A 21,044-nucleotide genomic window follows, 5' to 3' on the forward strand; every position below is an offset into this window, starting at 1 on the left:
TAGAACAACCAGATTGATCAATACAGTCATATTCCACTAAGAGCAAGGAGTCTAGAGAGATAATCAATTATATTATGATTAAGTTTAATATTCAAGTGTTATATATAAAGGTTTTCGATGCAGAGATGAAAATAATAAAGTTATTTTTTTTCGCAATTGGGAGTTCTATTGGTTGTTTCCTTGTTTCTTGAAATCAATTAAAATATTAATGCAAGGTGCTATTTATACAATTACATCATTTCAGACCTTTTTGCAGTTTTAGGCTTAGGTTGGTCTCATCACCTCCTTGTATTAATTAAGTATGGATGCTATATTCTTTTTTTGGAAAATATTCGGGCACCCTTCCTAGTTCCTATTGCAATCGCTATCAATTCTAATAATGATTTCTTTCCACTTTCATCTACGATTATAGAGTCTAAGGCTTCTTTTGGGACATCTTTCTTACTGTTTTATAAAATAGATTTCTAATACAAAAATTTTTTAAACTTGAAATTTTGGTACTAAAAAATTGTTTTAGAAAGTAGTAAAAAAGCTATCTCAAATGAAGCCTGATTCGAGTAAATCATGGAAGCAATTTTAAGTAACTTACATGATTGAAAATCAATAGATTTGATCAGTAGATGAAGACCTCAGCTTAGTCCATGATTATATAAATATATTCCTTTTGGCTAAAGTAATTTTTTAGTACAAAATTCTTTAAACTAAAGTTTCGTTTGGGAAGGCTTTATTCTCTTTCTAAAACTATTTTTTAGTACAAAATTATTTGAATTTGAAAAATTTGTACTAAAAAATCGCTTTAAAAAGCAGTACGAAAGCTGTCTCGAACGACAACTTTCTTATTTCTTTATGAACTAGCTTTTTAGTACAAATATTTCAAAATTAAAATATTTTTGTACTAAGAAATTATTTTTCATTTTTATATTTTTTTAATTGGTTCAAAATTTTAGCATCATATAAAAATATTAAAAAATAAACAAAAATATAAATTCAATGAGATAGGCAAAATTTCATAAAGATAAGATAACTTCGTAAATTCCTAAATAATTAAATAATTTATTAAAATAATACCTTAAAAAATAAAATAAAATTTAGGTTGGCGTCGAACCTCCGAAGTTGGGCGAGTGGGGACAATTATATATTACCTAAACGAGTGAGCAATTTAATTTTTTTTAATAATTTAATGTATTTATAATTTTCTTTTAAACCTTTGTTAAATTAAGCAACCACCCATTTGTGCAAAGTACTTCCAGTTCTTATCCCTACTCCGATGAAGTCTCCGTCGTGACATCCCCTTGTCCGTCACTGCTAGTCCATTGCTGCCCTTCTCTCCATCTCTCGTTCATACATGGAGACTCCACCCACCAACGGCGATCTGATAACTGGCAGGCCGGTCGGCGGCACGGAGCTGAGCTGGTGCCGTGCCGTGCCCGGCGGCACTGGCATCACCGTACTTGCCCTGCTTCTCTCCCGCTCTATCTCTCTCCCCCACTTGCGATCTTCCCTCCGCCGCCTACAGCTTTCCCACCCCATGCTCCGTGGCTTTCTCCCCTCCGCCAGTGCCGCCAGTGCCAGCAAACCTCCGCCCCTCCTCATCTCCCCCACTCCTTATGACGAAATCGAGCTCATTCCGTACGATCTTCTCCCACCGCTTACCGTTGACGGACTTACGCCGCCGGTCTCCTTCTTCCATGCGGTCATTGAGCACGAGATGAACCGAAACCCCTGGGCCGAACCGACCGAGGGCAAGCCGGTCGGGTCCTTCTTCGCTTCGGTTTACGAGCTGAACCAGCCTGGCCGGTCGGTGGTCACGCTACGTTTCCATACCGGAGTCTGCGACAGGATCGCCGGGGTCGGGATCCTGAAGGAGCTCATGGGTCTTATAGGCAGGGGAGGGGCGCATCGGGAAGAAATGGAGGACGCTGCGGAGGAGAAAGAAGGGGAGGTCGGTTTGGCTATAGAGGATTTGATTAGGAAGGAAGACGCTTGGAAGCCATTCTGGGCTCGTGGGAAGGACTTGATCGGTTACTCGCTCAACGGTCTAAGGTCGACCTGCCTACAGTTCGAGGACGCCGGCTCCGCCCGCAAGTCGGAATTCGTGAGGCTCGTCATGGATGCCGTGACGACTCGGAGGTTGCTTACCGTGAGTACGCCGTCAGCTTTGCCATTTTTGGCTTTTGAATTTCTTATTATGTTTAGCACTTTAGTTGGTTATTCATGTTAGCTTTTTAATTGCACAACCACCAGCCTTTTAATTTTCCATGCAGATGGTCTTAATGCCAATCACGCATAGAGTGGACGATTTGCATTAATGCACCTTCCATGTCGTGGGCTCTGGCAGATTGTAAATAGCAAGTGGGTTCCAACATTTATCATTACTAGAGTATTCCCTAGGGTGTCAATATTTGACTCGATCCAAAACCCAATTCGAAAAAGCCCGGGTTTGGGTCAACTCGTTTACCATATGAGTCGGATTCGAGTTCAAGAAGCTGACCTATTTAAAAAATCGGGATGGATTTGGGTTAATCCGAAACTCAAAAGTGATCCGAATTGACCTGGATCTGATCTCCAACTCCCGCGCTCGTGACAGCTCCTCGCCTCTCCCGCACTCGTGATAGCTCTTCGCCTCTCCCGAGCTCGCGACTGTGTAGACCACTGGTCAAGCTCACCCTGCTGCGCTCGCTCGAGTCAGCACCCGGACTCGCTCTTCCTTTCGCGCCCCGCTCACTCACGCAGGCCACTAGCCTTGCTTATCCTCCCTTCGTCCCACTCTTGTGTGACACGTCTGCACTTGGACTGTGCCCACATCAAGCCCACTCCCATGCGCTTGCATTCCTGCTCCCTCACCCTCGCTCGCTCGCTCGCTTGTCAGTCGAGATCACGCCTGCACATTCTCACTTAACCTGGAAAAGTTCGGGTTAGCGGATCGGGTCAGGTTAACCTGGTAACCCGATGAGTTCAGTATGGATCTGAAGTTTTGACCCGTTTACAAAATCGGGTTGGGTTAGGGTTAATTCGTTTGAATCGGGTCAATCTCGAGTTCAACCCGAACCCAAACCCAACCCGCAGACCCGTTTTGACACCCTTCGTTAGGGCTGTCAAAATTGGGTCAGGGGTTGGGTTTAGGTCCAATCCAGAACTGACCCTACACAAGTTGAACCAACCCAAACCCGACCCGCGAACCAATTTTGAGCGATTGAGGCGTTGAGCTGTGGGACGACAAATGACGAGCTCCCTCCTTTTGTTTTCGTTACTTCCAATCCAACATCAGAATGGACAATGAGCTCTCTCCTATCATCGTTGTTGCTTTCGATCCAACTACAAAAGAAAAATGGTGAGCTCCCTGCCGTCGACCTATTGGCGTCGTTGCTTCCGATCCAACTATAGATGAACGGTGAGGCCGGCCCGTTGTTGTCGTTGCTTCCGATCCAGTTACTGATGAACGATGGCCACTCAACGACGGCGTCAAATAGGATGGGACAGGACGTGTCAACGTGGATGGGATGAGATGGGCCGCGTCAGCGCGGACGTGACTCACGCGTGATTTTCCCGGGTTAACCCAGTTTGAGTTTGAATTTTCGGGCAAACTAGAATCGGCCTGTTCCTCCAAATGGGTCGCATCCGAGAACCCGAACTCGACCTGTTTGCAAAATAGGTTGACCCTAACCCGAAATTTTTGAGTCGGATTTTCGGATCGTGTTAAATATTGACACCCCTACCCCTAGTATTTCTTTCTAAACTCCTTTCTTCCTTATAAAACTAGATTCTAGAAGAGTGCTTTCCTCCTTAATTCGCCATAACTCTCCTTCCTGAAATCCTCCTAATTTTTGGCTAATTATCTTAGAATATTTGTATGAGCTTCTAGTAGGTATGTTTTTCAAGAATATCACAAAAATTTATTTATTTAGGTTAAAATAAGTGATGATTATTTTTAACCTATGAGCTTGTGTTACTCTTGTGTGACTCATTAGTTATTTGATTATAATAAATCTTGTGGTGCTATATGATGATTTGCTAAGTGTTCGATATATATGCATCTAGTGGAGGAGCTAAAATTTTTTTTATATGGGGGCACAAATTATGATTATTGAAAAATCCTTCATCTTTTTTTCATTCAAGCTTGGGACCGACATCAGTGGTTCTAAAAATTTTTTATTTTACTTATTCTATAAAAAGATAAATTATATAATAAAAACACTTACAATCATGAGCACATGATATTCATATTTTTATTACAATAAACCAATAGTTTCTCTCTTCGAGTCATTATATTTTGAAATTGTTGTACAATCACTTTATTATCAATACTTTCAAAAACATCTTTTTTTAATACATAATCAAATAATCATTCATCCAAGAATCTCTCATATGATTGTGTAAATAATTCTTTACAATTTTCATAACGGATAATGCTCGTTCGAGACCTTGCTGTAGCAATTGATAATATCAAAGCAAATTTTATACGTAAGAACACCAAAGGATAAACATCATTTTTCTTAGTCTCCATCATTTTTTGTGCAAGTTCTTCAATTCCTCTTAAATTGTTGAATATATCACTAGATCTCATATTAGTGATAAAAGTCTCAAGTTGGCTATCTAATATAACAATATATGTATATAAAAAGTCTAATGCATAAAATTTCGCTATACATACTGTTAAATCTCATCCCTCAGTTCCCTCATAGATCCAACGACTACAAAGATGGATCCATGGGAGGCCTTCTAGAAACTCATTGAGTACCTTACATAACTAGACATCTGATTTATGAAAGATTTTATTTTTAGCAATTATTCTGTAGTTATTTGTTTCTTCATTAGACCTCCTGTATAGATCTATAAATATGGAGTATATTGTATAATAAAGCAAGCTTTTTCCTCTCAAATTTCTAGTTTTAACACATACCAATCTTTGTTTGTCAAAAGTTTAATATGAGTTGCATGAATTCAAGCATGCCACACATATGCAACTCAGTGTTAATCTTTTCAAATTTATTGTTAAACTCTTGAAGTTGCATATCTATAAATGAATAAAATAAATCAATTTTATAATGATATTCATTTATGGCTTCTTGAGAATGACACCTCGATCTCCCTCGTATTACAAAATTATCAGCTATATTTAAAATGATTAAATTATTCTTCTCACAAAAAAACATAGACTTCCGCTTACAAAGTATTCCATCTATCATCTCTCATATTTTGTAGCCTTCGCTTTTAAATGTTGGGGATGGAAGGAAGTAAACCATGCAACGAAATAAAAAAGAAAGTAAAAGCAACAGAAACTAAGGAGCACCATAATTTAATATTAAAAAAATTCGAAATAGGGAAAAAACCACATAGCCACACTACACCAAAAAATCAACTATGAAATTGAGAGAAATAAGTATAGATCTCTCTTTTCTCTCACTCTCTCCTTGCTTCTCTACATTTTTGCACCGTTCTCACACACAAACACAAGAGAAAGCTAAGTTAATTTCACCAAGGGACGCCACCCTTGTGAAAATCGAGAAATAAAACTCTTCAATCTACCTTGAAGCTCTATGACGCCAATTTGGAGTGCTGCTGTGCTCAACCTATGATTCCGATCTGTTTGACAATGCTGCGGCGCTCAAATTCCCAGTACTGCGACACTACACAACGCTGTGACATTTCACTTATGTTGTTTCTCCCAGCAAATTTCACAGTCGGGGCGCTCGGGTGCATAGCACTACAGTGCTCGGGTGCATAGCACTACAGTGCTCGGGTACACAACATTGGAGCATTGTACGAAAAACATTTTTTTTAAGTACAAAGCACCTGAACCCAAGTAAGGGGAGGACACCCCTCCAGCGAACACGACAAACTAAGTTGAGTTCTGTGGCAATAGTACAACTCGATTGATCAACACAATTATACTTCACACAAAACTAACAATTTTCCACTTGGAAACTAATTACAATCAATCATTCTCCCAGATTGTAACACTAATCATAGTGCATGTAGTATGGATAATCTCTGTTCTTATCCTCCATGAAGATCAATAGTTATTGTCCTGGACGATATGAAAAAAGAAAAAAGCTATATATAGTTTATGTTAGATATTGGTCATAGTTTTAGGTTTGTAGCTTGTTGTGTAGCCTTTATGTTTATAAATAGAAGCTCTATAGGCTGTAATAGTATGGTTTAAGAAATACAATATCTGAGTTTTGCCTCTCTCCCTCTTCCCTTCCCTCACTCCCTCCTCCCCAAGAAGCTCATGAAGGAAGTTCTTCTTCCTCAATCAAGATTCTACAAGTGGTATCAGAGCTTGGTTAGAGGAAATTAAGCAAGGTGGAGGAGGCGGAGCAGGTTTTCTTGTCCAAAGAAAACAATTCAAGAAAGGAGGGAGGCTCGCAGGTAGCGTGTGGAGATCCGGCGAGAGGTAAGAGGAGAAGCAGGTGGTAGGCCGTTTGGCTTAATTTCGTTCGCACAGAAGCTTCGAAGGCACAATAGGACGGAGGTGATGTCTTAGCAAGAATAGATAAAGAATGGGTGGATCTTGATTGTCTTTTGGACTTGGGACTTTTGTGGAAATCGAGACAAAAAACTATTGATCAATGGAGATCTTTGATCTTAAAGCATGTTTGTGCTGGGATATTAAATATGCAAATAGTTATCTGGACGACGTGAGTAGATCACGCGGAAAGGGAATTCTTGAGCCAGAATGCATTAGTGTAAGCTTGCCGGCACGGGCACTGGGAGTACGACAGCTTCCCTTAAGGTTGGAAGGCAGTTTGGTGCTGATAAGTTTGTGATCAGTATTGATGATGAGCAGATAAAAGATCTTGAAATGAAGATCGTAGTGGAAGATCGATCAAGATTTGAGGTGGAGCGTCCAGAAGTAGGACCATGGTGCAGGCAACTTGTAGTGGAGGTGGGTAGGTTGGCATAAGGTCTAATGTTCGGAAGGAGAGCTCGCGTGCGGGGAGATCGCATGGGAACAGGAAAAGGACACGCAGGGTGCAAGTGAATGTGCAGTGCGTACGATTGAGACGAGCAGGGCGCAGGTGAAGGCGCTCGGCTCGATGTGCGGGTGGATACGCGCAGGGTGTGGTTGGAGTCAAACCACATGAGTGTAAGGAGCAGGGCATGGGCATGAGGCGCAGGGTGCGGGCATGAAGCGCAGAGTGCGGGTGCATGCACGGGGCGCAGAAAGCGAGACGCACGGGGTGCGTGGTATTGACTGCATGGGACAAAGTGCGACAGGTGTGAATCTGTTGAGTTGTGAACAACAATTATCTTTCTTTTGTGTGTAAATCTAGGACCAAGGTGGAGAATTGTTAAATATTGGTCCTAGTTTTAGGTTTGTAGCTTGTTGTGTCTATAAATAGAGGCTCTATAGGCTGAAATAGTATGGTTTAAGAAATACAATATCTGAGTTTTGCCTCTCTCCCTCTTCCCTTCCCTCTTTCCCTCCTCCTCAAGATGCTTATGAAGGGAGTTCTTCTTCCTCAATCAATATTCTACAGTTTCAATTTATCAACTATCACTTTCTTCGTCAGCATGTCTGCAGGATTTTTGATCGTGTGTATCTTTTTCCAAAGATAATCGACTAGCTTCTAGAAATGACCTGATGAAATGACACTGAAGTTGGATGTGCTTTGTTCTGGCATGAAGTGCAATTTTCTTGGCTAGATGAATAATACTCATGTTGTCACTATGCAACTTTCCATTCTTTTGCCCCTTGCCAAGTTCTACAAAGAAACTTTGCAACAAAATCATCACCTTGCTAGCCTCAGTAATAGCAATATACTCAGTTTCTATGGTTGAGAGCATAACAATCTTTTATAACTTGGACACTCAATATAACCTGTTGTGCTCCTCCTACTATCAAGATCTCCAGCAAGATCAAAATCTATATAACCATATAGGTCAATTTTTGCTCTATTAAAGCAAAGAGCTTTGTAAACTGATCCTCTCAACTACCTAAGAATTCATTTAACAGTCTCCAAATGAAGTTTTTTTCTTTGGTTACTCATCAATTTGCTGACTACTCCAATTTAATATGTTATATTAGATCTCGTACATATCATATCATACATGAAACTTCCAACTGCTGAATCATATGAATTCCTCTCCATTGGTTTTTGCTCTGCCTCAAATTTAGGTGATTGTTTTTAGATAGCTGAAATTGGCTACCCAAGAGAGTGCAAATTGGCTTTGCCTCACTCATGTTGAATCTTTGAAGCACCTTTTCAACATATTCTATTTGACAAATTTAGTATACTTGCACTTTTATCCCTATTGATTCTCATATCAAAAAAATTTTTGTTGGACCTAGATCTTTCATTTTAAACTCATTTGATAAATGTTCTTTCAGACATCTTATCTTCTCCATATTTGACCCTAGAACTAGCATGTCATCACATACAAAAATAGAATAATATAATAGTTTACAAAATGTTTGAAAAAATAACAGTGATCTGCCTAGCACTTTGTGTATCCATTATTTGATATAAATGTGTCAAATCTCCTGTACCACTGTCTTGGTTCATGCTTCAGCTCATATAAGCTCCTCTTGAGTCTACAAACCAAATCTTCATTATCTGTGACCACATATCCCTGAGGTTGTACTATGTACAACTCTTCGTCAAGGTCATCATGAAGAAATGCTATTTTTACATTCATCTGCTCTAGATATAAATCCTCCACTACTATCATGCTTAGTACAAATCAGATTGTAGTCATCGTCACCACTGATAAGAAAATTTCAATGAAGTCCACTCATTCCTTTTGCTAAAAACCTTTAACTACAAGTGTGGCCTTGTAGCACTTGCTACTATCAAATTATTCTTTCAGCTTGTAAAAACACTTATTCTGTAGTGATCTTTTGTTATTTAGTAGTTGTGTCAAGTTCCAAATCTTATTCAACTCAAATGAATGCATCTCATCATTCATGGCTTGCTCCCACTTCTTTGAATCATCAACTTGAATGACCTTATTATAGTACTTTGGTTCACCACTATCTATCAACAATAAATGGTACACAAGGAAGAAGAATACCTTTGTACTGGCCTTGCGATTCTAATCGATCTCCTAGTTTCAATAATAGATGTTTGAGGTACTCTCTATGCTTCATTAGCTTTGCCTTCTTGATCATCATCATCATCATCATCTATCTCAACATATTTGGAAGAATCTTCAAAAGTTCTATTTTTATCCTTATACATTTCATTTTCATTAAATTTAATATCCATGCTATTGATGAATTTTTTATTCTGATAATACCAGAATTTATAGCCAAATTCATATGAGTCATATCCAGTAAATGTACACCTGATAGATTTTGAAACAAGCTTAATCCCATATGCTGCATCAACATGAATATAAGACTTTGAAGTGGGATAAACTAACCTCCTTTCCACTCTAGACTTTCTCAAGCAACCTCTCATTCGAAGGAACTGAAGGATCATGATTGATCAGATAAACTGCAGTATTCACTGCCTCTGTTCAGAATTGCTTTGGTAGACCAACATGTAACCTTTTGCTCCTGGCACGCTCATTGATAGTTCTATTCATGCGCTCTACAACACCATTTTGCTATGGTGCTCTTGGAACAATAAACTCATGCATGATCCATTTAAAGCACAATGCTCCTTGAACTTCTTATCACGATATTCGCAACCATTATTTGATATGAGACATTTGAGCTTGAAACTTGTCTCAATCTCAACCATGACCTTCCACTTCTTGAAAACATTACACATCTGACTTATGTTTTAAGAAGTATATCATCTATTTTTGCTGGGATATTCAATAAAGGTAATAAAATACAAAGATCCTCGTATATAAGTAATTAGAGTAGGACCCCATATATCAATATGCACTAGCTCCAACTTTTTTAATTTGACCTTTAAACTAGTATTTGAAAAACTCACTCAATGTTGCTTGTCACATACACAGTCGTCACAAAAATCTAAATTAATAAATTTTGATTCAGGAAGCTTTCCTCTAGTAAGAAGTGAATCTATACCTTTCTTACTCATATGACTAAGTCTTCGATGCCAAAAACCTTTATCAACATCTGAATCAATTACTTTTAATAGAATATGATCTTTTATTGATAACATATTGAATACCTTTAATACCGCCATGAACTATAACCATAGCCCCTTTTGTCACCTTCCACGAATCTCCTGTAAATGATGTTGCATAGCCTGAGTTTGCAAGCTAACTCAAATAAACTAAACTTTTCTTCAAACAAAAAATGTGTTTAACATTTTGAGTCTCCAATAGGATCTATCCGACATTCTAATATTAACATCTCCCTGTCCAACATTGCTTCAAGCCTGTTGTCTCCCAGATAGATACACTTTACCCAAATCACTTTGTGTATAGTTCTTGAATGTTTTCTTGTTACGACTGGCATGAAAAATCACCTGAATTTATGACCAAAGATTCAGAATTGTCCAGAGATAAAATTAGAGAATTTGATTGATACTCTTTTGCAGATACATTTGCAGAGATATTTTTGTCTTGACCTCCGCCACTAGTCTTCTTTGGAACTATGTAGTCCTTCAAGTGATCCTTTTTTCCACAGTTTCAGCACACAACTTTCTCTCTACCCGAAGTAGACTTTCCTCTCTTGGAATTATATCTTCCTCTAATTGGAGTTCTTTTTAAAACCCAATCTCTTGCTTCAACATTCAGAGCAGAATTTGAAGATTCACTTTTCGCCATCTAGCGAAACTCTTCATTAAGCATTAATCCCACAATGTCCATAGAATTCAATTTTGAACTTCCTGAAAAGTTATTCAAAGAAGTAACTTGACCATCCCAACTTTCTGGCAATGAAGATAACATCAACAACGCTCTCACCTCATCATCAAAGTTGATGCCAATTAAACATAACCGACTCATCATAGTGTTCAGATTATTCAGGTGCTATGCCATTGGAGTACTATTCAACATCTTCATATTGAATAATTTTTCCATAAAAATTATTTTGTTTGAAGTCGATGGTTTCTCATACATCTTAATCAGTACGGCCATGAGATCGACTGCAGTCTTCTCATTTACAATGTTGAATGCGTCAGATGAGGAAAGTGATACTCGTATCAAACCAAGTGCAGTCCGGTCAAGAACCTCCCACTCCTCCGTAGTCATAGAGTCCGGCTTCTTGGTGATTCCTTCCAATTGTAAATACGACTTTTGATACAACAAAATTTCAATTTGCATCCTCAGAATACGAAGTTCGAACCGTTGAACTTCTCAATCTTGTATCTTGCTTCGTTAGCCATTACTCACTGGAACTGAACAACATTGCTCTGATACCATCTATTGGGGATGGAAGGAAGTAAATCACGCAGTGCTACGACGCTAAAACTCGCAGCGCTGCGGTCTACACAGCTCTACTACACCAAATCTAGAGCGTTGCGTTGCTTAGCTCTTTATCATTTCTCTTGGCAAACTCCATAGAGTTGGGTCATTTGGGAACACAACGTTGGGGCGTTCAAGTACACAACATGTGGGCATTGAATGAAATTTTTTTTCTTGAGTGCAAAGCACCTGAACCCAAGCAGGGGGAGAACTCCTCGCAGCGAACACGACAAATTGAGTTGAGGTCTGTGGCAATAGTACACAACCTGATTGATCAACACAATTAGATTCCACACAAAACTAATTTAAAATATTTACCAATGTCATACCATTTATGATATATTGATCTTTTTTTTGTAAAACCTAAGATAACTAATTTGTTACTCCCAATATAAACTTCATCATATGCAAAATAAAAATAAATTCAAGATATTGCACAACATCAAGTAAGGCATAAGCTTAGCATTTTTTGTTCACTATTTGATTTATCTTTTTAGTATTATATCAAGAACTTCAACAAATCCATACAAAAGAATTATATTAATAAGAGAACCATAATGTGAGCCCCAACATGTATCTCCAGCTCGTTGAAGACTTAATTCCTGATTCAAACTTCTACCTTTAAAACTCACACTTTGTAGTTGCTCTACTATCTTGTCATATTCTATAGCTCATAGTTGAGCTCTTCTTTTACACTAACTCTCGACAATATTTATCAAATTGGATATAGTATTGAAAAGTGAAACAACTTTTATATGGTTTTTTAGCCACAACAATCAATGCTAATTGGAGGTGATGTGCAAAGCCATGTACATAGTAGGCAAAACTATTTTCTTTCATAATCAAAGATTTTTGCCCTTTGAACTCACTAAGCATGTTAACGACACTTTCATAACTTCGACCACATATCTGTGCTATGTTCAATCCATATTTTGTCAGGAGCGCTCTCACAACTTTTTTTAGTATCAAAGAAGATGTTTCTTCCACATGTACAAGTCCAATAAAGCTCTTTATTACACACTATCTTTTATCAACATATCGTAATGCTATAGCTATTTGCTTTTTTTACTGAAAAATCTCTTGACTCATCCAAGATCATTTACATAATTCGTTCATGATGATATTCATAGTTTCGATGATAGCAGCATGATTAATTTCTTTTTGAATGTCTGCAACAATAAGTTTATTATTTTTTGAGGCATTATCTAAAACCCCTTTTCATATACTTTCATTATGCGATGCAAGGAAATGATGATGTTCTGAAATATTTCCTTGATTTATTAATTCATCAGATTCATGATGACCACGAAAAGCTAACCCTTAGTACATCAAAAAATGGACATAATCAATACTAGCAATTAAACGAGTTCTGTAATCTCTTCGATTTTGATCAAAAGATCTTGTAATAAGAAATCTAATATCTTGCTTTTGATTCATTAGATCTTCACATTTTCTCAATGCAATGTTGTGAGAACTATTAACTTGTCCAATATGGACTTGAAATCTATCCCTTTTTTTTCTATTTTGAAATCCCTTTGTGTTGAAGCTATCACCACTTGCTTACTCTCATATTTCTGGTCTATAAAGATAACAAAATAAGCAATAAACTACATCTTTGGTAAGACTGTACTTTAACCATACTTTGTAATCATTAAATCACGCAGGATAAACCTACATAATTTATTTCCAATTTATGTTTATGGAAATTCATAATCCCGAGGTTGAAAAGCTTCTTAGTAAGTATGTTCTTTTCACTGTATCCCTATCATTTGGATGATAATCATAAATTTATTTTCTTAATCCAAGATCAATTGGTAAATCATCAAAATTTTTCACATGAAGATATTTTGATTGTGTATTAGTATCATCATAATTTACATCTTGTTCAACTACTTCAGCATTTCTTTTGAATTATCTCCATTATTTATAACAAAAAAATATAATGATATAAAAAAAGAACAAACATATTCGAACAAAATAATAATATATTTTTATTGAAGAAAATTATAACTTATATCGAAAATTGCGATCCTTGTCTCGACAATGTATAAAATTATAATTGTATAAATTATCTTCTCTAAAAGTTATGTCAAAAGAAATTTGAAGATTTAAAAATTAATATAAATTTATAACTTACATAAATATAATTATTCCATCAGCTGCAAATTAATAGAGGCTTTGATGGAGAATTACAAATTAATAGAGCCATTCTTTTCAAAATCTAATGTAAGCAATATAAGCACTAACCAAATTTACCGTGTCCTCACTAATAATTAATTTAGTAGCAATCACTTAATTACTATTCCTAATTTACCACTTTATCACATAAAGGAATTCATATTCACCTTAACAATTTTACCATTCAACTTTTTGTTCACTGTTGGCACCACTCCAATTATGAATCTAAAATTATGTTGGATAATAATGTGCTTTACTCCAAAATTTTGGGATGCAGCTAATGATTGGGATTAAGACGAAACATAAAACACATTATTAGTTTAATCGTCAACAATTTAAACTATCCAACTTTACTATAAACCATGTAAAAAATAATCACATAGGTTAGATAATAGAAAAGCAAAATAATCAACAACAACAACAACATCAAGTCTTTATCCCACTACGTGGGATCGGCTACATGAATCTTTTTTCGCCATTGTGCCCTATTAAAAGTTAAATTCTCGTTTAAATCTAATAAAGAAAGATCATTTCTAATATTTTCTAACCAAGTCTTTTTAGGTCTGCCTTAACAAAAGTCAAATCTAATACCTCTACTTTCCTAACCGGGTCATCAGAAGGATATCGTTTTATGTGACCAAACCATCTATGGCGCCTCTCTTTAATCTTATCTTCTACTGGAGCTACTCCAACCTTTTCACGTATATGCTCATTTCGTATCCTATCTCTAAGGGCAAATCCACTCATCCACTTGAGCATCCTCATCTCTGCCACGCTTAACTTATTATTATGCTTCTCTTTTAATGGACAACATTCGACACCATAAAGCATTGCAGGCCTCACCACCATCTTATAGAATTTTCCCTTAAAGTTTGAGGGATACTTTTTTATCACACAACAAGTCCGATGCATTCCTCCACTTCAATCATTCAACTTGAATTCTGCTGATAATATCCTCATCTATTTCACCATCACTCTGAAAAATAGATCCAAGGTATCTAAAACGTGTACTCTTATTAATGACTTGATCGCCCAAAGTCACACTCCCCTCACTAGGTCTATTACTACTAAAATTACACTCCATATATTCCATTTTAGATCTACTCAAGCGAAAACCTTTAGACTCTAAGGTTGACCTCCATAATTCAAGTTTACCTTCAACTCCCTCTCTAGTCTTATCAACAAGAAGAATATCATCAACAAAAAGCATACACCAAGGTACATCCTCTTGCAAATGTCTAAGTGAGAACATCCATGACTAAAGCAAATAGATATGGGCTTAAGGCTTTGGAATATCATCAGGTTCAACAGCTTTTTCACCATTCATTTTCTTTAAAGCCTCTCTAACTTCGGTTTTACTAATACGCCGATAGAAACCGAAATTTTTATTTTCATTTAAGGTGCTAAGGTCACTAAAGTCAATTGTATTTTCACATCTTCATTAAAAAGTTTAGCAAAATATCTCATCCACCTTTGTTGAATATCATCTTCTAAGAAAAGTATTTTTTGATCTTCATCCTTAATACACTTCAATTAAACTAAATCCTTACTACTATCTTTTTGTTTGACTAGCTTATACATATATCTTCTCCCTCATTAGTATCTAATCTATTATATAAATCATTAAAAGCTAGGGTCTTTGCATTACATATTGCTTTCTTAGATTCCTTACGTGTCTCTTTATATCTTTTCCAATTATCAGAGTTTTTACAATTAAACCAATTTTTATAACAACTTATTTTTAATCTTTTCTTGCACATTTGGATTCCACCACCAACTATTTTTACTATTAGGAGTTTTTTCCTTTGATACTCCAAGCACATCTTTTGCAATATTCTTAATATCACTAGCTACTTTTTTTCACATAATATTAGCATCCTCATGCATAGACAAAATCTTAAGATCTAGAATCTTACTCTCAAAAATATTTTTATTAATATTATTTAAGTGCCCCATCTAATCCTAGAAGAGCTAAATAATAAACAAAGCGAGCAAAATACATAAAAAAATTTATAGGTATAAATAGCTTGAAAATAAAGGCCACATTCTTAATAAGCTGAAGAGCTTGAAAAGAAATATAAATTCATACAATTAGTATCATTTATCTACAAACAATCAAAGCAGACAAACTAAAAAAAAACTATAATCACAACAGCATAAAAAATAAATCTTCACATAAAAGAGTTCTACTTTTTTTGCAAAACAAGATTAAGTAGGGCTCTTCCTAATTTTTATAGCCAGAATCAAATTCTCTAAGAGAATATAAATTCTAGCATAATTGCTTGCCTAATCCCAACAGCTTAATGCTTATGGTATTTCCTTGGAGTTTGGGAAAAAAGTGCTATGCCTTATTGCTAGAGGTCGATAATTGCCATGCCAGAAGATGGAGAGAAGGGAGGCGAGAACTCACGCGGTCATGCCCGATGAGAGGACATCGGCGGGCTTGATGCGAAAGCTCTCCAAGTCGTAATTGGATTGCAAAAGAGAGAAATAACGGAAACAACGAAAACAAAGATACAATTGATCCTCAATTCGAGAGGAGGATCATTTCTCCCAATCTCTAGATGAGTCTAGAGCCCAAGACACCAATAAAAACTGTCAGAAGAACACAATAATCAAAACATAACTCTAACCCTAATCTCCCTCCCATACTTATGGCATACAATTAAAACAATAAGACAAAAAGACCTAAAGGCCCTTGCCGCCCTTCCTTTGGCTCCAATAAATTTTAAAGGCTTATCATACTAATTATCTCTACTATTCAATTTTTCACCATCTCCATATGGAGCTGAGAAATTGTTTTTCAATAAATTTGCTCTCAATCCCAAATAACTTTGAGTGAAGTTGGAGATGAAGTTTGCTAAAACCCAATATTTCCTTGTCACCCTTATAACATATTGGTGCTCAACTGCCCAACATTAGCCAAGCTCTTTGTAAACTCCCTAAATGCTCAGGTTTTAGTAATATTTTCATCAGGGGATGACTGATATTGTGAAGTGGAACATAGGGCTGTAAATGAACTGAGCATTCGACGAGCTACTCATGGCTCGGCTCGATTAAAGCTCGTTTCTGATCATTTCATTAAACAATAAAACAAGCTTGAACATTTTTGTAAATACTTTATGCTTAAACAAACAAGTTTGAACAGCTATGTTCTTGATTCATATATGTTCATGAACAATATTGTTTAAAGCTCCTGAACAACCTCAACATGAATCTTGATAAGAAGCTCTATAAAAGCTCGATTTTTATTCGATACAGAGCACATGAATAAGCACGTTAAAAATTCAGTTAATGTTTGATTATAAAATTGATGAATATACCTAATATAAATATTTTATATTTATTATATTTTAATGATATAGTAATTATTAATTAATAAAATTTAAAATTAATTAAATATTATAGTATATATTAATAAAATAAATCATAAATATCTTGTATAATTTAATTACAATTATTTTTTATTTTATATTATTATTTATTTATATTGAATAAAATAGGAGAGTGACATGGACTTATTTGTGAATGGATTTGTTTGATTGCCCTTACTAGATATGTTTGTGAACATGCTCGTTTGGTAGCTTGAAAACACCTCCGAGATATGTTCATTAACATGCTTTTTTGGTAGTTCGAAAATACTCATTAGACATATCCGTGAACAGATTTGAAGCAATTGTTTGTGAGTAGGCTCGATAAGATTCGTTTGTTAAGTTAATGGATATCTAAAATTAGAGCTTATTTATTTAAAGCTCGTTAAGAACAAAATGAATCGAACATGAACCAAACAAAAATCAAACATGAACATCTATTAATTTAAATGAACCAAGGCTGAACAAAAACAGAAGAGCTCGAATCAAGCTCGAGCTGAGCTTGAACAAGTTGATAATAAACTAACTCAAATATAAACGGACACCTACTCGGCTCAGCTTGGTTTATTTGCAGCCTTGATGTCACGTAAGGGGTAACTTTGGTCTCTTACTAATTTCCTCAATATTATTGTACTTCTTATTCTTGGACAGCATGTTTGTCATTATCTCTAATATATTTTGTATGCTATACACTAATTTGGTGGCTTAGGTCTCCTACCAATTTCTAATCCTTGGATAAGGGCCGCCTTTAAATGGATGGATGTTTATTTTGGGCTTATAAAGCCTCAAATTATTTATTTAGCCTCTCAAAGATTTGTTCTCCTCCAGTTGAGCATATCTAAGGGTCTAATATCTCATTAGCTTATAGAAACTGAATAGGCATTTATTTGGCACTTGATCTTGTCAAAAAGAGTTGATACTATATGCAAAAAGCCTGGAAAACCATCATAGGATGGCATCCTTCAGAATTGTTAGTTGTTCAGGACACTTGATAATGTCAGAGATCATTTGTAAGATCATCATGATTTCAAAATTGGCAAGGTGTTGAGTTGGTGACACTCCTACAAGTGTTGATCAACAAAATGTTGATTTTCATGCGATACGGATCTCTCATGATCTTGGTCGCCAAAGAAGATGCAAGTAGCACAATCCTTACCAATCTTCATTAGTGATCTGGATTTAGACCCACCTATAATCTAGCATCTTTGCACCTCTTTAAGATTCTCTTTCTCGTAGAAGAGAAAGGAGGGAACCTGGTTGGCGAGAAGCGGTTGGTTGAAGTTGGCAATATCTGCCTAGATCATCATAGCCGTCAATTTTTCGATAACTTTATGCAGGGTAGCCGCAAGGGAAAAAGTTTCTTTGGGATCTTCAACTCATTGTTTGCTTTAACTTGTCTTATCTAAATGAATGCACTAAGAAACTGTTAATATGGAGTTTGGCACCTAAGAGTCATGTAAATGTTTTGATTTAGTAAAGAAAGCTTAAGGGTAGAGACCTTGAAAAGAAGAAAAAATAAAGGAGAAGAGAGGGTGATAATAGGATGCTTGTTTTGGGGCTATCAAACATAGACAAGACTTCCAACGCAATTGATTAGTGGGCTCCTATTTTAATGTTGGTCTTTGGGTGCTATCGACCCTCTGATCTCCAGCAATGTTTTGAAGAATCGAGTAGTGAGCTGAAGATTTCATGGAGATTGTGCTATCTATTGAATCTTAGTTTGTCGCATTAGCTCGATCGAATGATGTTGATGGTGCAAGGAGGACAAAATATTGACTTACAACTCTAGAAGCCTCATATATGCATGCCAACTAGCATGGAAGAAGACCTGTCCAATTTGGGGCAAGTTACTCTTGCATTGATTTGTTCAGTTTAATGTGAATTATTTTTGCAATTTTCCTAGCTAGTCCAAGGTTCAGTTGATCCAGCTCAAAGCATATTAGGCATTGGTAAATTCAAATCGTGCTAAATTAGATTTTGTTTTACGATCTGTTTGGTTCATTTTATATAATACTTTATCTTGGTATTAATGCCATGCAAATAGCAGTGCTCTCGTTCAAATGTAATGTGTTCGGTTTAGTATCAGATGCTACTTTAAAGAATTCAATGCTATTTAGTATATTTAATGGTGATTACGGTTATTTTTTATTTTTTTTTGTTTCAGCAAAACAATATTGAAGTGTGATCTATGTAATATCTAATTTGACCCTTATTTTGATTATCTAAATCTCAACTACTAATGCTATGTTGTGTATCTTGGTGTGAGAGAGAACATATCAAATCAAAGACCCTATTAGAAACAACATAATATTTCTTCAAATAAAAGTCTGAATCAATTTCCTTAGTCTCTTGCTGCTACTCCGGGATCCGTGGCTTGTGTTTATGAACTGTACTTGGTTAGATAGAGTGTTTATGAATACAGCAAGCCAAATGCTATATTGAAGTCTCGTTATCTTTTCTAGTTCGTTCTAGAGCAACGTAGGTGCTTACTATCTTTTAAAAACAAAGAATGGCATTCTTATCGCTTAATTTAGATTGTTGTTTCCCTCAATATGAATTACTCATTTTGAGCAATCTTCTGAAGGGTTTGAGATTTAGTTACTCATCCCCTTCCTTTTTTCTTATACTGTCAACAAATATTAAGAGCAGCAGTATATCCCCAGACGTATAAGGTGTCTATTGGGACCGAGTGCCCTTAACACCTACTTTTGGTGTGCATTGTACAATGATATAATGCAAAGGACAAGGCTTCCCCAGGCATAAAATAGTACATTATGTTTTTCTCAAGTCATAAAGTGCAGTGGGGGTAAAACGAAGGATTACCGGTCATGATTAATCTAGTTTAAAATGCAGGCCTGTGATGTGAAGGGGATCAAGCTCTGTTCAGCTCTAACATCTGCTGGATTTCTTGCCACCCATGCTTCCAAAAATCTACAGAAAAATCAGTCCGAAACCTATTCAGTCATCACTCTCATTGATTGCAGGCAATACTTGAACCCCCCTCTGAACGAAAAACATGTTGGTAAGTGGTAACTCTTCATGCTTCTTCAAACCAACTACTCTTTCATTGTCAGCATCTACACTGACTTGATATGATCTCAGGATTCTACCATTCTGGCATCTTAAACACACACACTGTTAATGGAGGAGAAGGATTCTGGGACGTCGCTATGAGATGCCACAAGGCTTATTCAAATGCCATGAAGAACAAGAAACACCTTTCAGACATTGGCGAACTGAACTTTCTGATGTGTAAGGCAATTGAGAACCCCCACCTCACACCTGCATCATCTCTACGAACTGCACTCATCTCAGTCTTCGAAGAACCAGTGGACTATGCTCCGATGGAGCAGTTGAAGGGTCTTGGGGTGGAGGATTTTTTGGGATGTGCATCCGTGCATGGTGTTGGTGCATCAATTGCTTTATTTGATACAATCAGGAATGGACAGCTTGACTCTGTCTGTGTGTATCCTTCTCCCCTTCATTCGAGAAAGCAGATGGAGGAGTTAGTGGATCACATGAAGAGGATTCTAATGGAGAATTGCTGTGTTGTAGATGAGGGAGGACATTGAATGACTCTGCCTATATTATTTACCATGATATACAGTTTCCCAACCTTAGTGCAGGTGGATCTCGTTCAAGGATAAAGCAAATTATATCGTAGAATTGTTGTGTCAGAACTTGTAGATAGATGGCCCAGGCTATTTAACTTAGAAAGAATGGGTCAGAGTCAGAAGATGTTCATTGTTACTAGTTGACCTTTTCTCGCTCCACTGCTACAGATAAGGATTTCTATTATAACAGAATGCAAGAATGCATTTATAAGAAGTTTCAAAGAGTAAATCAACGTCTTCTTTGGCTGCAATTGCTTCAGGTATCGTTCTTATTATGTTAATGATGAAGAATATTGTTTAATTTTTAGACAAAAGAAAATGCATCGATGAAGAATCTTTATGTTAGGGTGGTTCCTCTTGAACCGGCCCCAAACCCTGAAACCGGCCCACCCAGGGCCGGTTTTGGTATATAGGAGGCGGACTAATACCGCCTCCTCCCCTCTTTGCCGTCCACAATAGTGGGTCCCACTTTTCAAAAAATCCTAAAGGAGAAAGGAGTGGGCGGCTAGGGTTTTGGAGGGAGTTTGAATTTAGAAAGTTTATGTAT

The 21,044-nt window shown here is 36.6% G+C and overlaps 1 protein-coding gene across 1 annotated transcript; it reads left to right on the plus strand.

Annotated features, from left to right (window-relative positions):
* The first annotated feature begins 1,214 nt into the window (after positions 1–1,214).
* LOC110092196 lies at positions 1,215–20,730 on the plus strand. Its single transcript, XM_020816637.2, has 3 exons — positions 1,215–2,140; positions 19,737–19,905; positions 19,986–20,730. The coding sequence occupies exons 1-3, from the start codon at positions 1,346–1,348 to the stop codon at positions 20,453–20,455; spliced, it is 1,434 nt and encodes a 477-aa protein (XP_020672296.1). The 5' UTR covers positions 1,215–1,345; the 3' UTR covers positions 20,456–20,730.
* Positions 20,731–21,044: the final 314 nt, after the last annotated feature.

Source organism: Dendrobium catenatum, unplaced genomic scaffold (genome assembly GCF_001605985.2).
Source record: "Dendrobium catenatum unplaced genomic scaffold, ASM160598v2 fragScaff_scaffold_621, whole genome shotgun sequence".
Taxonomy (NCBI): Eukaryota; Viridiplantae; Streptophyta; class Magnoliopsida; order Asparagales; family Orchidaceae; genus Dendrobium; species Dendrobium catenatum.

Bases quoted from the DNA above. Each gene is read 5' to 3' on its own strand.
- LOC110092196 (XM_020816637.2), top strand. From the start codon at position 1,346: ATGGAGACTCCACCCACCAACGGCGATCTGATAACTGGCAGGCCGGTC. The intron at 2,141-19,736 runs GTGAGTACGCCG...TTTAAAATGCAG, and splicing joins CGACTCGGAGGTTGCTTACC to GCCTGTGATGTGAAGGGGAT. The intron at 19,906-19,985 runs GTAAGTGGTAAC...ATATGATCTCAG, and splicing joins TCTGAACGAAAAACATGTTG to GATTCTACCATTCTGGCATC.